Below are 15,829 nucleotides of genomic sequence, written 5' to 3' on the forward strand. Positions count from 1 at the left end.
GACGTTGACACGTTCAAACAGACATTTTTAGACTGGCTTCTTTTATACTATCAGACAGGGCTCGAGAGTACCACTGTCCTTTGTTTCATAAATCCAAATATCCGATTGAGTCCCATCCACGGGGTGTTGATCGGGCTATCTAGTCCGGTGTATAAGAAAACATCATAAACCCAGCCGCCAAACGTGCATCCCAAGAACGGAGCAATAATAGGAACCTATTGAACTTGTAATTATTACAGGAAGCGGCAGAAGTAAGGCGTCATCTCAGACAAGGGTAGTAGGAATGGTAACATACCCAGAAATAAGAATTACCAGCAGCCCATACTTCATGCCCATAGCCCAGCATGTAGGAGGTAAGCCTAGGCCCAAAGTCCCGGGCAAGGTTTATAGCGTATCCTGTTTCCCAGCCAAAACAAGCGCCGATTCCGAAAATAACAAAGAAGAGCGCGAGGGGGGGTTAGTGGTCCCGCCCCCATATTCCCGTCATCTTTGAGTGCAAAGATCATGAACATCAAGATAGCGCTAGCAATAAACTCGGAGAAGAATTGCCCAGTTTTGGTCATGAAATCGGCAGGGTAAGTGCAGAAGATCCCCGCTGTTGCTGTGTCTGAGTACCCCGGCACGGTACGAATATTGGGCCCTCCCTCGAAGACATCGATGGCCGATTTATAGTTGCCGTAAACAATTGCTGCACCACACATAGCGCCAAGTAATTGAGATATAGCATAAACAGGAAGTTTGCGCCATGGAAATTTACGAAAGACGCAGTTGGCGAACGTGACGGCTGGGTTGATATGGGCTCCTGAGGCTCCGCTAACGTATACTCCAAGCATGACACCTAGACTGAGGGCCCATTGTCAGGTGGTGAGAATCTTGGAGAAATTTGTGATAAAAACATACCCCCATCCCCAAGATATTGATTGATAGTCTCCCTTTTGGCCATGACTGAGGAGGACTTGCGCAACGACGCCGTCACCGAACAGAATCAAGATCATAGTGCCAAAGAACTCGGAGAATGCATCACGACCGTAGGCCCTGAATTTGTACCATATAGAAGGCGGTTTGACTGCTGAGCTCCCGATCTCCATAGCGAGGTCATGGATAGATGGTTCGTTTTTACTTCTCAAGGACAGAGAAGTAGACCCGCTATCCTGGCTCGCAGTAATACCAACCTCTTTGTGCGTAGTAGTCGGCATGGAATCAATGGTGACTCTATTCCAAGAGCCCATGGAGATGAACAACTTAAAGAACAGAAAATGTGAGTCTTGTTTGATGAATATAGACAGGCCCTCGGCGAGTAGTGGCGTGGTGATCCAGCGATATATCAGCGAATGCTGACCAGGCATAATCGTGTAACCTCTGCGACTAACTATTGACCGGATCCCTCGTAATTCGGGTCTATTGTATGACGCAGGGCCCTCGGCAGAAAGGTGTGTATCTTGCCTACTTTCAAGGCCGCGTGAGTCGTGCAGGGGGAATGGAGTAAGGGAATTGGTCCGGGCCACCGATCTGCCTGGCGCAGGAGGAAAATGGGACCGACTCGGGATGACCGTGAATATAGTGATTCTCACGCCAGCCACAACGCACACCGGATCATCTACTGCTACTTTCGTTTCCCCAGACCGACTCTTTGACAGAACAAAATCGTGATAGACCTGGACCTCGTGCCCAAGACTAAACCGTCAGGGTCGCGGGAGCCCCGTTTGTAGAAACAGCAGCCGTTTGGTTTTGGGTAGCCGGAATCCACCGGCCCATTTCAGATTCCTGCTGGTTCAATCCCAAGAACGGTGTACATTATTATGTTCTTATTGGTCTCATTTGGCAGAGAGAAAGACAATCTTGGTTTTTTGCATGGCCACTTTAGGGTGACATCGCTAGAAGGAGGGTGTTATCACCCGTCAAGAGTGCGAGGTACCTGGTAAACATCTCCTTTCCTCTTAAATTTTAATCTCTTTTTTGGGTTATATTCCTTGGAAAAGGGACATAACTTGTGTGTGTGTGTGTGTGTGTGTGTGTGTGTGTGTGTGTGTGTGTGTGTGTGTGTGTGTGTGTGTGTGTGTGTGTGTGTGTGTGTGTATGTGCGTGTGTCGTGTGTGTTGGAGGTTAGACTCACGGAGAATCTTCCATTGCTTCTGTTACTCACGCTCACCAAATTTGGAAAACGAAGTCCACGCGGGCCCAATTGTAATTTCTAGAAGGTGGAGTTGTCCTACCGTCAGGAAGCTTTCTCAATGGTGAGAGTTGGAAAGGAGACGGAGGGAGTTGACAAGTCCGATAGCGGAAGCCTGCTGGTCTCAATCTGGCGGCTGTTCGCTTGATGCTTCATAGTCTGCTCTTCTGTCGATCTGTCAATCTGTCGGTCTGGCGGTCTTTCCATAGCACGCTTTGGCCTATTTCGTTTATCTGGATGACCGCCAGCTATGCATTGCGCTATGAATTATGTTGAACGTTGAGCGTCACATCTGGCACCATGAATATTTACGATTGAGAGATGATACCACCCCTGCGCAACGCCCGTGTGACATCTTAACCCATGCTCTGTGATATGTCGGTGCTGGGATGGACCAGGCTAGGAGCAAGGTTAGTAGTGAATGGTAGGAGAGAAGAACAAGGTGCTTGTCTTCCGCAAAGGAACGGTTATTCCCGCAAGATCAGCAGGATTGTAATTGGGATTCGAGCGTTGAAATTCGGGCTGTACAGGCGTTGATTACATCTTTGCGAGAGTAACTAGCAGAGTGCAATATAGCCATGGGAGGTGCAGTTTTCTCTCTCCCGCAGCATGAGATGTAGTGACTACTACTTTGTGCCGTGTGCCCCGTGACGCGACTTTGGGTTCTCCCCTTTCATTTCCCCGGATCGTCGCTGTCGCTCAGTGGGGTCGAGCCGATCAGTGGATCGTCAGCATGGCCTTTTTGAAGGCTTACAAAGTCTCTCTCGATCTCTACGGGGCAATAGCCAGAGGTCATGAGAATCCAACTGCAGACCCTCGAGGGTGCATTGCCTTGTGTCGTACTGGGATCCCTGAATCCCTGCCAGACACAAAAATACATTCTCACCCACACCCACTCAGACACACACACTAACGGGGCGCTCAAGCCGCAGTGAATGGCATAGTCGTCTTGGTTGTCGCCAGCGGATTATTCCCACCAATCTACAGGGTCAGAGACCAGTTGACCCCCACTAAGCAGCTCTGCTCCCCCGCGCGGGAGGATTTGTGTCACCGTGGTGAGGCAATGATTATTTAAGATGTCTGCTGGTCTTTTCCCTCTTGGATTTGAGGACGTTGTTGCGTAAGATCACTTTCGAGTAAACACATGGCTAACATGCAGGACTCGGAAAGCTTCGTCGGTTCGATCGACCAGGGCACAACCAGCACTCGATTCCTCATCTTCAATCGAGATGGAGAACCCGTTGCCTCCCATCAAGTCGAGTTTACTCAGATCTATCCTCATCCAGGGTAAGTACATGTGACCCCCAGGTGCTCCTGTATTTGCCTACATCTAGTGTTTCTCTACTGATATTGATGCTTCCCCCAGCTGGCATGAACACGACCCCTTCGAGCTCGTCTCCTCCGTCGAAGCTTGTATCGACCACGCAGTCCATGACTTCGAAGCACAAGGCTACTCACGATCCTCCATTCACTGCGTCGGAATCACAAATCAACGAGAAACGACCATCGTTTGGGACCACGAGACCGGCGAGCCTCTTCATAATGCGATTGTCTGGACAGACACTCGATCTCAGGCAATCGTGAACGAGCTGAAACAGAGACCCAACTCGTCCAAATTACAAGCCATCTGCGGTCTACCGCTCTCCACCTACTCTTCAGCCACGAAGCTGTTATGGATGTTAGCGCACGTTCCCCGGGTGAAAGAAGCCTTCGATCGAGGCACCCTTGCGTTTGGCACCGTCGATTCTTGGCTTGTCTACCGTTTGAACGGTGTCGGTGCCAATTATTTTGTCTCGGATTCGACAAACGCTTCCCGTACCATGTTCGTGAATCTTCACACTCTGCAGTATGATGATTTCCTGCTCGATTTCTTCGGCATCAAGGGCAAAATTCACCTTCCTACCATTGTTCCCTCATCTGACTCGTCTGCCTACGGCTGGTTGGCGTCCGGTGCTTTGGAGGGTGTTGCTATCATGGGATGTCTCGGTGATCAGTCCTCTGCGCTGGTTGGGCAGAAAGGGTTCTCTCCCGGTATGGCGAAGAACACCTATGGTACTGGCTGTTTCCTGCTTTACAACGTCGGCGATAAACCCGTCATCTCGACACATGGTTTGCTGGCGACTGTAGCGTACAACTTTGGAGGGAAAGCGGTTTATGCGTTAGAAGGAAGCATTGCAGTCGCCGGGTCTGGGGTGAAGTTCTTGCAAAACAATCTGACTTTCTTCCAGGATTCCAGGGAGGTCAATGACCTTGCACTGTCGGTTGAAAATAATGGCGGCTGTGTTTTCGTCACAGCTTTCAGTGGGCTTTTCGCCCCATATTGGATTGACGATGCGAAGGGAACAATCTGTAAATCTGGGCTCCCAACCACCACCTCCGTGTATCGCTGGTGTCTAACATGTACTCTTGTTCAGTCGGTATCACCCAGTACACACAAAAAGGCCACATTGCCCGCGCAACGCTTGAAGCCACCTGCTTCCAAACAAAGGCTATCCTTGACGCCATGGAAAAGGACAGTGGAAAGGCACTCTCGGAGCTCGCCGTCGATGGAGGAATGAGCAACTCCGATTTGACTATGCAGGTTTGCAGTTCACTACCTAAAACAGAGTCATATTGAGACTAACTCCTGAAATTAAAGACTCAAGCAGATCTAATCTCGATCCCTGTGTATCGTCCAAAAATGCGCGAAACCACCGCTCTAGGTGCCGCGATTGCAGCAGGTCTCGCTATTGGCGTGTGGCGTAATTTCGCCGAGCTACGAGATATCAACCGAGCAGGCGGCACGGTGTTCGAACCGCAAATCACGCGTGAGGAGGGCACAGCTAAATTTGCAGAATGGGAGAAGGCTGTCCAAATGAGCCGTGGCTGGATTGAGACGGAGAAGACAACAGAACCATCCAATGGCAACTCGTCAGAAGCAAAAGCCAACGGAACGCCAATTCCACTAGCGGAGAATTGCAATTTCTCATCGCCAAAATCACCTTCTACGCAGGATACATCTCTGCTGATCTCAGATATTGTTTCTGAGGCCTGCGCCAACACCACGATAAAGGTCCAGAAACAGAAAACCAAGGGGAACCTTGAATTCGTGCCTTCGAAGGCACCGATCATCAGTATATCAACTGACCTTGATGATGCGGATGAGGAAGATCTGTTTCTGGAGTTGAGAAAAGTGGAGATCTTGCAGAAGTTAAAGAGACTCCGGAAACCCAAGCTTGGATACTTCTAGTGAGATTTCCATCTTTATGCATGGGTTTCGTGATGATATTTCGCGTTTAGCTTACATACTACAGGAGTGCTAGTAGGCTTAGATAGTTGTGAGTTAGAGCTTCAAATATCTCCCTTCCTCTTTGGTCAAATTGGCGGGGTTAATTAAATCAACATTATCTTTCAATATTCACAGAGTGGTGATCATATACATTGCAGCAAGCAGCCTTTCCACAAAATTCCGACGGTATTGCGGTAAAAATATCCAAAGTAAAGTCCCTCAAGCTAAGCCATTATCAATTTATCAAGTTGCGACAATCAGACTGGAGGTGAAAGGTCAACCTATGCCTGCGAGGAACTGCGCGCAAATTCCTCCCCTTCCTTCACAAACACACAATTCAACTCCGAGCCGGGACTGAGCGTAATCTCGAATCGCAGAATGGGATCCTCAACCTTGTCCTTTCCACTAACCGGCAGCGCAACAATACGCTCATAAGCCTGCAAGATTCGAACAATAGTATACCCCATCTCGATAGTAGCAAACTGCTGCCCGATGCAGATGCGCGGACCGCCATTAAAAGGAACAAACTGCCACGGACGTGGCGACCAGCCCGAAACCCACCGTTCAGGAATCCACTTACCCGGATCAAAGTAATTCTTCGAGTCTGGGCCGTCATAGAGATCTGGATCGCGCTGCATCAACATGGTCGAGTATATCACGCGTGTGTTAGCGCGAACACCGACAGGATCTTGACCATCAGGACCACCACCGCGAGGAAGCGTTGTGTCGCGCAATGAGTAGCGCACATTGAATGGAACGACGGGATAAACGCGCATAGTCTCATTGATGACTGCGTTCAGGTATTTCATTTCCTTTAAATCTTGATAGGTGGGTTTCTGGCCCGCCTCACCAACGCCCAGACGAGAGCGAATTTCTTCGCGCAGCTTGGCGACGACTTCTGGGTTGCGGGAGAGTTCGGAGAAGCAGAAGGAGAGGGTTCCGGCCGTTGTGTCGCGGCCCGCAAGGAGGACGGCGACGAGTTGGTCGCGCAAGACTTGCTTGTCACGGGTGAATCGAGCTAGGGCATCAAGGAAAGTTTCGCGCGTGGAGAGCTTTTGCTCGAGTTCATCAGAGGAGAGTGCGAGAACGGTTTCGATGTATGGTTGGATGAACTCCTCCATGATTTTCAAGTTACGGCGAAATTCTGTGCGTGACATGAAGAAGCTGAAGACTCTATTTGTGTGAAAATTGAGGTTAGTAAATTGAGTTATCTTCCCTTTCTTTTGGTGTACTTTTCGATGACTGATGGATGTTTCAAACGTCGCACAGGACCGATATCACTTACCCGAATCGGAAAAGCTCGGCCTGGCGCTGTTGCACATATCTGAATGCTTCTGCAAACCGCGTGGCAGGATTCTCCAGGCTGTCTGTGCCTTGGCCGAGCAGGTAGTCTGTTGCAGCGTCGAGGGTATAACGGAAGAAGAGTGATCCAACATCGACCACTCGGCCTCCCCTGAGCGAAGTACTACCACCCAGGAGCGGGATGAGTTTCTGCACATGCTTCTCAAAGACTTCGGTGTCAACGATGCGGTCGCGGGAAAACATGGGGCGGATGAGCTTGCGGGAGTTGGACCAGAGTTCTCCATCTGTGGCGAAGATACTATCGCCAAGAAATTCCTTCCAGTCGCGGTGGAAGGGTTCGCCTTTGCCATAATCGGCGAATTGGCCGGTCAGAAGAGCTTTGATATTCTCTGGGTCCTTGGTCATGACTGCGCGAGTGGAGACGCCCGCATCAAGCTCGGCGGTCTTGCAGTTTCGCATACCCCCCGCGGCGGTGATTGAAGCATCCCAGAATTCGATATCCTTATGGACCAGATTGGCCTGTTGTCCCTTGTAAATGAAGTCGAGAGCTAGCGGGCGTGGTTAGCGATTCTGTATCAAATGTTGCTGATAAGTTGGACAGATGACGTACCATATGGCAGATGGAACGAGATCTTGGGAGCCCGAGCCCCAAGACGATAGATCTGAGCGGAGACCTGGAGTTTGCGGGCAATGAGGATAACAACAAAGAGTGAGAGGGTCCAGAGAAATGCCTGTCCGGGCATCTTGCCCGTCAAGAGGTCTTCAATCATGGTGATTGTGAGTTCTAGGTGCCCTTGTCGCCTAGGGCGTCCTGAAAGGGGCCGGCAGTCTGCTTAAAAGGCTTTTGTAAGACTCAAAGGACACATCCAACTATTGGTTTTTGCAACGTCTTCAAGTCCTTACGGCAATATGAGCGAGGGAGGGGTAGTCTAAGGTATTTAAAGCAAGCGAGTCGAAGTAAGGTTGGGTGGATTCGTGGACCCCGTTCCCCCGGAGAAAAACAACGCGGGGGCTCCACCGGATGTGCACTCGCCCTATGGCGGCAATGTGGTATCTCATACGCTCCCCACAAAGTTAAAGTCCAGTGGCTTCTTCGAGGTATCCTTGCGAGGTGCTTGCGAGCCCCGCCGGATGACTTCATCTACCACAGCGCGACATCCATTTGAGATATCCTGTGTCAGAGTCAGGCATCCCTCGATCTATTACTGGTCCCTATCTCAATTGCCGTCTTACTGTGGATCTCCCCCGGATTATCTCCTCTCTCCAACGGTCTCGCTAATGGTCCAACAATCCGGGAGAAATGTTGTCCATATCCGTGTCCGTGTCCCCGTGGAATTTGTGGAATACTATCTGTGTGAACGACCTCGGTTAGCCGGTTTCACATGGGGTGATTCCCGTGCGGAGATCAGCATCATTGCTTTTGGCCAAGCAGCACATAGTTTGTGCAGGTGCCTACGAGTGCATATTGACCACTCAGCATGCAGCCTATGTAGTGTGCATAAGCTACATTATATGTACATACCCTTGGGGCGGCTCCAGCGTGATCCCGCGGTCGCTTGAGTGGCTTGCAGCTACTGTGGGGACGTTTCTGAAAATCATCCACGCGGAAATGACCACGAGCACACCCTGGTACTAAATGCAGTTTCAAGCTCTTTGTGTGAAAAAGGGACTAACTACTACGAATAGTAGTACTCTAGGTATGCAAAGAATAAAATCCACTTGAAGTGTCCCGATAGTAGTACTAGTAGTATCTTTCATGATACTATTTTGAGATCCATATATTTGACTACTAGTAGATGCAACAAGTTCTATGCCACCTCCCCCGGGAATTTGACATACGGTCAAAATTTAACCTTGGAACCTTGAGCTCACTACTAGTACATTGAATACTAACTAATACTACTAGGTACTACTAGTAGCAGTTTTTCTGAATGACATCCGTCATAGTGCTAGTTTTTGATTTGATCGGGCGGATTCAACTTTCGATCTCACTAGGCCTAGTAGTAACTATCACCTACTACCGTTCTAGGGTAGTAATATACACTGGCTAAAAATATATAATGGTCTTCCATGGAGGTTTCAACCTCGGGATGCATTGGATGACTCAACCTGGGCAAGATCAAGAGAGGAAACAAGCAAAAATACCGTATGCTCCAAATTTATATTTCTTTGGGTCCCTTGTTCAACCCAGAAACCCCCCCCAAACAATGGAGTTGAAGTGTTTCAAGGCATACAATGACGGAACAAAGCCAAAGGAGCCGCTTCAAATTCCGCTTTGGGCGCTGTTATTGTTTGCACCCTTTGTACCTTAAGTTTGTACCGCCCACGTGACACAATCTGGCGCATTTCCAAATTCGTCCTCTTCCAACATCCAAGCTTTCATTGTCGCGTCAACCTCTTCACGAAGATCTGAATCGTACTTCGACCAGATCGCCACTCCGAATCCAATTCTCTTCAATATATTAAAGCGCACGAATCCTCCCTTTTCACAATCCTCCGGCCATTTCTCACACCAGCCCGGTCGAAGAACCGTTTCAGCTCGGTGGCGCAAAGTATCAACCGCCGTTGATAACTTCTTTCTCCGACCGATTCCTACCTACACACCTTCGCATTTTATCTTCGCCCAACATGGATGTCCTCCCGACCATCACTCAAGACTCGCCCCTCGCCGCGGCTGTTGCCAGCGTCATCCAGCCTAAGCTGGTCGAGATGGGTTGGAGTACAGATGACGGCCAAGAGTCTGCTTTGATTGAATATATCGTGCTCATGCTCATTAACGGCAAGTCACAAGAGCAACTCGCAAATGAGCTTTCAAACGACTTCTTGGGCCTGGACGAAGGCGACACACAAGCGCTCGAGTTTTCAAATTGGCTTTTCGGCCAGGTACAAATGCTGAACCAGCAGATTAATGGAGGCCCGGACGTGGGATCGAATGGTATCGCCGAGGGCCAACAAAGTGCTCCCGCAGGCCTGAACCCCGAGGCGCCTGGATTCCAGATGAATGGAGATGCCGAGATGGGTGATGTGGGCGATTCAGTGTAAGTACAAATTCTCAGACTCATCGTTTCTTTTTGCCTTATGACCACAATGCTGACTATTTCTAACAGACCAACCGGACCGAAAGCGATGCGTGGTGGACGAGGTGGTAGGGGGCGGATGCTGAACCAAATTAACCGCAATTTGGATCGAAACGACTCCGCGCTTCACCGCGTTCACGGAAACCAAGGGAATGGTCGCATCGGTGGTCACGGTCGAGGCCAAATGAAGGGCGCTAGAAATAATATGGGCCGTGGTGGTCGCCAAATGGGCGGTAATATGGGAATGCAAGGCAACATGATGACCCCCGAGAACCAGATGCAGCTCATGCAGATGCTGGAACAACAAGCCCAAATGATGTCCCAGCTCATGCCCGGCTTTGTTCCCCCCGCCGTCAACCCGGCTTTCCAGAACGGCCAGCAAAGTCGCTCGTTATTTGACCGTGTCCAGCGTGGTCAGCGTGGTCAACGTGGAGGTGGCAATTTCAACAAGCGCGGACAGAACCAGCACAACAAGGGTGGAGAGGCAACCGATGCCGATATGGATACTGCGATGGATGGCGCGCCAAGCGCCCAAGGCGAGGCCGAGGGCGTTTGCCGTTTTAACCTCCGATGCACACGATCCGACTGCCAGTTTGCTCACCAATCTCCCGCCGCTCCCGAGGGTACATCCGTCGATGTCTCTGACGTCTGTTCCTTTGGAGGTGCCTGCAAGAACCGAAAATGCACTGGCCGTCATCCCTCACCAGCCGTACGATCTGTCCACCAGGCTGAGGAGATGTGCAGATTCTTCCCTCACTGCACAAACCCGAACTGCCACTTCAAGCACCCCAGCATGCCGCTCTGCAAAAACGGCGCCGACTGCAAGACCGAAGGCTGCAAGTTCACCCACCTGGACACGGCCTGCAAATTTAACCCGTGTATGAACCGCACATGTCCGTATAAGCACGGCGAAGGCCAGCGCGGCAACCTTGGTGACAAGGTTTGGACGCCGAATTCCGGGAACCACGTTAGCGATCGCAAATTCGTCGCCAACGAAGATGGCCCAGAAGAACTCATTAAGCCCGACGGCGATGGCTCCCAGAACCCGGAGCTGACCGCGTGACTACGCCTCAATTGATATCCTTTGCTCACGATGCCTGCGCGGAAAAATCTTCTTTGTGTACAATCTGAAATTGATGGATGGATGGATGGAGAGGGCGTTCATACCTTGATGATGCATTTGCTTGCCCCGACTTTACCTGTACATAGATATCCCTTTGATCTGCTTGGAAAATAAGAATCATCCACAAGCCCTGCTTGTTCTTATAGATTCGACTGAATCTTTCCCTGACGTAGGATGACTTCCAAGGTGCTCAATATAGCCAAGGTCCTCAACCCCCCCTAAGTACTAACTAGTAAGTGTCTGTACAAACCCTCACTACTTTATTGGGCGATTTAGCACACACCCCTGGTCTACTTTGAGTAGTAGTTGAATTATACATGACACTTATGTAGCGATAATCATATAGAACGTTCGATGACCCCGAAAGCATCTCCATAGTAGTATCTCATTAATGAAAGCTAAGGATCAGTCGGTAGCTCAATTATCTCCAGAATTGTCCTCGGCCCTCCATCCGTTGAAGGCACTGATGTCTTCAGCGACCCATCTCTCAATGGAAGGATGGAGGTGGGCATCACATGTGTATTCTCCGAGACGAACCAATGTTTCAAGGCAGCCTCTCTAAGACAAACTGCAAGTCCAAACCCGAGATACTCTATAGCCGTAAATGCATTCTGGCACCACATGAATTTCTCTCGCCATCTGGTATTGCTGTAGACCAGTGAAGCCTGAGCTATGGAGAACATCACGCCCTGGGCGCCCCATATTTGCTCAGTATTCGTCAGACAATACGGGATGCCTCGACAGGCTTCGTCTGCATAGTACCAGGAAAGCATGTAGTCCTGGTCAGTGTTTGGATCCATAGTCCTAGCGCATCCAGCGTGCGCCATGGTGTGTATCTTGGCCTGGTAGATCATTGGGTACACGAGGCATAATGCCGTCCAGTAGAGAACATGAAGCCTAGCACTTTTGAGATCAGGAAAACGATATGCGGCACCGAAAACTTCATCTGTTGCGGGCAAATGTGCACAGGTTGATTTGAAGTTTGGGTAAGAAGTGGGCTCCGTGCCAAGTGATGGCTTTATGCTGGCGAACCAGGCGGATATATTATCTTTGTGGGAAATGCAATCTCTGAGGAGCTTCTCGCAATACTCAGGACTACTGAGAGTGTTCAGCTGCTTAAAGCCAGCGAGGATGGGCTTGAATGCTGCGTATATCTCGAAGGGCCCGGCAATGGGCTTGCCGGCGGTCTCTGAGGACTTCAATGGGTCCGTCTGCATCATGATGTCTTTAATTAGAAGAGTGTGAAGGCTAAAGCTGGAATACTCGACATACCACTCCCAATACTTTTTGATGCTGGTATATTGATCCGACCAGAGGGTTGCTTGGGGCATCACGATGGCATTTTCTCAAAAAAGCATTCGTTCCCTCGGAATGGGCAATCCAGGCCTCAACACCAAGGGGAGAAAATAAAGGCTGCATACAGAAGAAAGGCTGTTAGATTAGATATTGATACGTACCGGTTAGGGAAAAGCTCACCTCGAGTCTCTGGAAAATGACTGTTGCATAAAGGAGTTCTTCGTTGGGGGTATTTCGGTGTATCATGTTCGACATGTGTTTTATTGCAGCATTATAAAGGGAGGTACCATAATATAGGAGCTGTTGATCCTGCTTTATCTGGCCTAAAGCAACACAAGTCATTGCACACATTGATTTGTCCAATAACGATGCTGATGTGACGGTCCTGCTGGGGAGAGTAGCAAAGCCGGTGATCAGATGGTACCATACATCAGCGCCCACGAGTCCCACTGTATCGAGGGGGAAGTAGGCGCTTAGAAAAGAAGAAAAGATCTGGGAACGGGCCTCGGGGCGGGAATTAATCGGCGCGGGTAGAGGCACATTCTGGGCAATCTCCAGGGAAGACGACTGGGGTCCTGCTGCGGCCACCCCGATTTGAGATGCAGCTACTAGCCTTTTTGTGGATTTATAATGAACAAAAGTTCGATCCTTGTCATACCCTGGACAGGAGAGACCACGCTTGATGCACCGTGCACATTCGGGTCGCTGGAGATCGCACTGTGCCCTACATTAGCAATGCACCGTCGGCTTGAAATTCACGAGGGCGGATGCGATGTGATCTACCCACCTTGATTTTGCGGGTTTTACATGTTTGGCACCCTTTGGACTGGAACGGTACACCACCCATATCTGATCCAGAGCAAAGCCTCTAAGTGCTGATCCAGTATTCGAGAATAAGTGCGGATGGACTCGATATGTCGTGTGCAAGGCAGTCGGCCCAAACCTTTCCATCCCAAACCACCCTAACTGTCAGCCCCACACACCACCCGGCGATCTCCATCTTCCACTACATGGGACTTCGACAGGACCCAGGTGATAACTAATTAGCAAAACTCACCACCATGTACATAGCGATCCCCAAAGTAGTATTAAACGGATAGCTGATTACACTACTCTGTCGCTTCGGCCGCTTTCTACAGGGTAGAAGCTACCGCACACAGCTTTCGATAGCCATAATACTGTCAACATTAACGTAAATCCTGTCCAGATCTAACAATGGGCTCATATTTCCTTGATTATTATATCCAATAATTACGATCATGGATATATAGTTATATTGATGGCTACTGTGACCAACCTCTGTTTCTCTTATAGTTAGGCGGTCACGTTACCTTGGGATCACGATTCACGGAAACTGCCCGTCCCCCGAACTACCCCAGAATTCCGCTCGTCCTTGGACCTTTTGGGTCTCTTTTTTTTCGCCGAAATGCCCCTACCCTACACTTCGAATGGTATCCGAGCTAGAACGCGACCTCTTATCTCCGCAATCACCTCTCAGCGACGCGCCTACAATGTTGCCGTCGTCGGAGGTGGCATCACCGGCCTGACAGCCGCGTGGAAACTTATGCGGGACCCCAAATGCACCGGCATCACACTCTACGAAAAATCACACAGACTAGGCGGATGGATGGAATCGGAGGAAATTCCTGTTGGTGACGGCAAAGTGGTATTTGAGTATGGCCCACGCACATTGAAATGGACGACGGCAACAGGAGAGTGCATGATGGATATGGTTAGATACACCACGCACACGCATACCCTGGAAATACAAAGCCGAGGACTGACATTTTGTTATACAGGCTGACTCAATTGGACTGGGCGATCAAGTAATCTTCACACCAAAATCGGCATCGGCGGCAATGAATCGGTATATCTACTATCCCGATCGTCTCGTTCGTTTGCCTGGGCCCATCCCCGGTTTGAGCTACATGCAGAATTTGGCAAATTTTTTTTCGGTCATTCATTCAGGAGCCTTTACTCAGACCAATAATTCCGGCCGTTTTATTTGAACACACCAAGCCTGCTCGCATGCCCGACGAATGGCAGAAAGATGAATCCGTCTCACATTTTATTTCACGTCGTTTTAACTCCCAAGTTGCAGACAACATTGTCTCCGCAGTGATGCATGGCATTTATGCAGGAGATATTGATAAACTGAGCGCCCAAACTCTACTAGGTCCTATGCGCAACCTCGAAGGCAGCGGCATTATGTATAGTATGATCATGAGGGCATGGAATCGCACAAAAACCTTGCCGATGGATGATTCTTTGATTGCTGAGGAGACAAGGTTGAGCAATTCGGGGAATACGGTTGCCCGAAGGCTCCCAGGACTCTGCGGAATGGGCAGCTACGCGAGTACTTTTACTTTCAAAGGCGGGACAGCACAGCTCATCGATGGGCTTGCTTCCGCCTTAAGAAAATCGAACAAGGTCAATATCAAGACCCAGGCGGACATTCAAACGATCTCACATAAGCCGGGAAACTACAGTCCTATGGAGGTAAGTTGATTCTGCTTATTCGAAATCGCCGAGGAATCTCGCCCGGGCTCACATACATCTCAGATCTCTACTTCAGAAAGCCGGAAAGTCTACGACCATGTCATCGCTGCCATCCCCGCCCCTGCACTGACCAAAATCCTCGCCGCACCGCCTGATTCGACGAACCACCCTGAGATTACGGGGCGTTCTAGCCCAAAGCTGCCAAGTGATACGATCCAGAAACTCAAGTCATTCGATTATGCTACCACTGTGATGGTGGTCAATCTTTATTACTCCAACCCCAACCTTCTTTCCATCAATGGTTTCGGATACCTCATCCCGCGCTCCACCCCGGCTAGCGAGAACCCGGAGTGTGGACTGGGTGTTATATTCGCTACTGACTCCAGTTCCGGCGAGGAATTAGCGGAATGCGAAGAAATCGAAACCGGGTCATGGAAAATTAGAAGGCAACCCGTCTCACAGGACACCGCTAAAGGTACCAAACTGACCGTGATGATGGGTGGTCACTACTGGGACCATTTTAGACCCGGCGACTATCCAGACCATGAAACTGCCGTCAGCATGGCATGCAAAATGCTTGAGCGGCATCTTGGTGTCACGGAAAAGCCTACTATTGCGCGAAGCCGACTGCAACAGGATGCCATCCCTCAATATACCGTGGGTCACCTGGACCGCATGTATGAGTTGTCTAAGACGGTGAAGCGTGACTTTGATCAGAGACTTGTCCTTGCTGGAAATTGGTACAACGGAGTCGGTGTCGGGGACTGTATCAAACAGGGCATTATGGCTGCAACATATGGTGTCGGGTTTAAACTTCCACCTAAGGCCGAGCTGAGACGTGGAGATTCCTTCGCAGTCCATGATCATCATTTGTCATTTGACTACGAGAACTGGGACATGCAAGGTGGTATACCTACAGCGCCAGTCCGGATCGTGGACGTGGAACCTCAATAATTCAAGGGCTGTGGACCGGGACTGACGCCCCTGGGGACTTGAAACCTCAATCCGATGGTAGTTCACAAGCTATCAATATAAGATATAGATATACTATGTACGATAGATTCATGCAAGCAGTGACAATAGAGATGCATAGG

At 49.9% G+C, this 15,829-nt stretch overlaps 6 protein-coding genes across 6 annotated transcripts; 3 read left to right on the forward strand and 3 right to left on the reverse strand.

Moving 5' to 3' along the window:
* Positions 1-359: 359 nt before the first annotated feature.
* N7481_005672 (MIP/aquaporin family protein) lies at positions 360-1,229 on the reverse strand (the record flags this gene model as incomplete). The annotated part of the gene is made up of 2 exons (XM_057264891.1): positions 360-843; positions 901-1,229. 2 exons carry the CDS (start codon positions 1,227-1,229, stop codon positions 360-362), a joined length of 813 nt encoding a protein of 270 aa, XP_057122611.1.
* A 2,085-nt stretch (positions 1,230-3,314) lies between these two features.
* On the forward strand, positions 3,315-5,399 carry N7481_005673 (glycerol kinase; the record flags this gene model as incomplete). Its single annotated transcript, XM_057264892.1, has 4 exons — positions 3,315-3,457; positions 3,537-4,519; positions 4,585-4,751; positions 4,809-5,399. The coding sequence occupies 4 exons, from the start codon at positions 3,315-3,317 to the stop codon at positions 5,397-5,399; spliced, it is 1,884 nt and encodes a 627-aa protein (XP_057122612.1).
* A 320-nt stretch (positions 5,400-5,719) lies between these two features.
* N7481_005674 (cytochrome P450) lies at positions 5,720-7,510 on the reverse strand (the record flags this gene model as incomplete). Its single annotated transcript, XM_057264893.1, has 3 exons — positions 5,720-6,611; positions 6,724-7,288; positions 7,351-7,510. 3 exons carry the CDS (start codon positions 7,508-7,510, stop codon positions 5,720-5,722), a joined length of 1,617 nt encoding a protein of 538 aa, XP_057122613.1.
* Positions 7,511-9,368: 1,858 nt separating this feature from the next.
* N7481_005675 (mRNA-binding protein NAB2) lies at positions 9,369-10,880 on the forward strand (the record flags this gene model as incomplete). The annotated part of the gene is made up of 2 exons (XM_057264894.1): positions 9,369-9,778; positions 9,848-10,880. 2 exons carry the CDS (start codon positions 9,369-9,371, stop codon positions 10,878-10,880), a joined length of 1,443 nt encoding a protein of 480 aa, XP_057122614.1.
* Positions 10,881-11,338: 458 nt separating this feature from the next.
* On the reverse strand, positions 11,339-12,491 carry N7481_005676 (uncharacterized protein; the record flags this gene model as incomplete). The annotated part of the gene is made up of 3 exons (XM_057264895.1): positions 11,339-12,151; positions 12,213-12,353; positions 12,417-12,491. The coding sequence occupies 3 exons, from the start codon at positions 12,489-12,491 to the stop codon at positions 11,339-11,341; spliced, it is 1,029 nt and encodes a 342-aa protein (XP_057122615.1).
* A 1,063-nt stretch (positions 12,492-13,554) lies between these two features.
* Positions 13,555-15,689, forward strand: hem14 (oxygen-dependent protoporphyrinogen oxidase; the record flags this gene model as incomplete). Its single annotated transcript, XM_057264896.1, is given in 4 exon segments — positions 13,555-13,968; positions 14,036-14,191; positions 14,205-14,735; positions 14,799-15,689. Coding segments are annotated over 4 exon segments (1,992 nt in total), but the record flags the coding sequence as incomplete, so codon positions are not given.
* Between the last annotated feature and the right edge of the window lie 140 nt (positions 15,690-15,829).

Source organism: Penicillium waksmanii (assembly GCF_028829765.1).
Source record: "Penicillium waksmanii strain IBT 27052 chromosome Unknown utg000005l:1.0-5232799.0:1.0-5237142.0, whole genome shotgun sequence".
Taxonomy (NCBI): domain Eukaryota; kingdom Fungi; phylum Ascomycota; class Eurotiomycetes; order Eurotiales; family Aspergillaceae; genus Penicillium; species Penicillium waksmanii.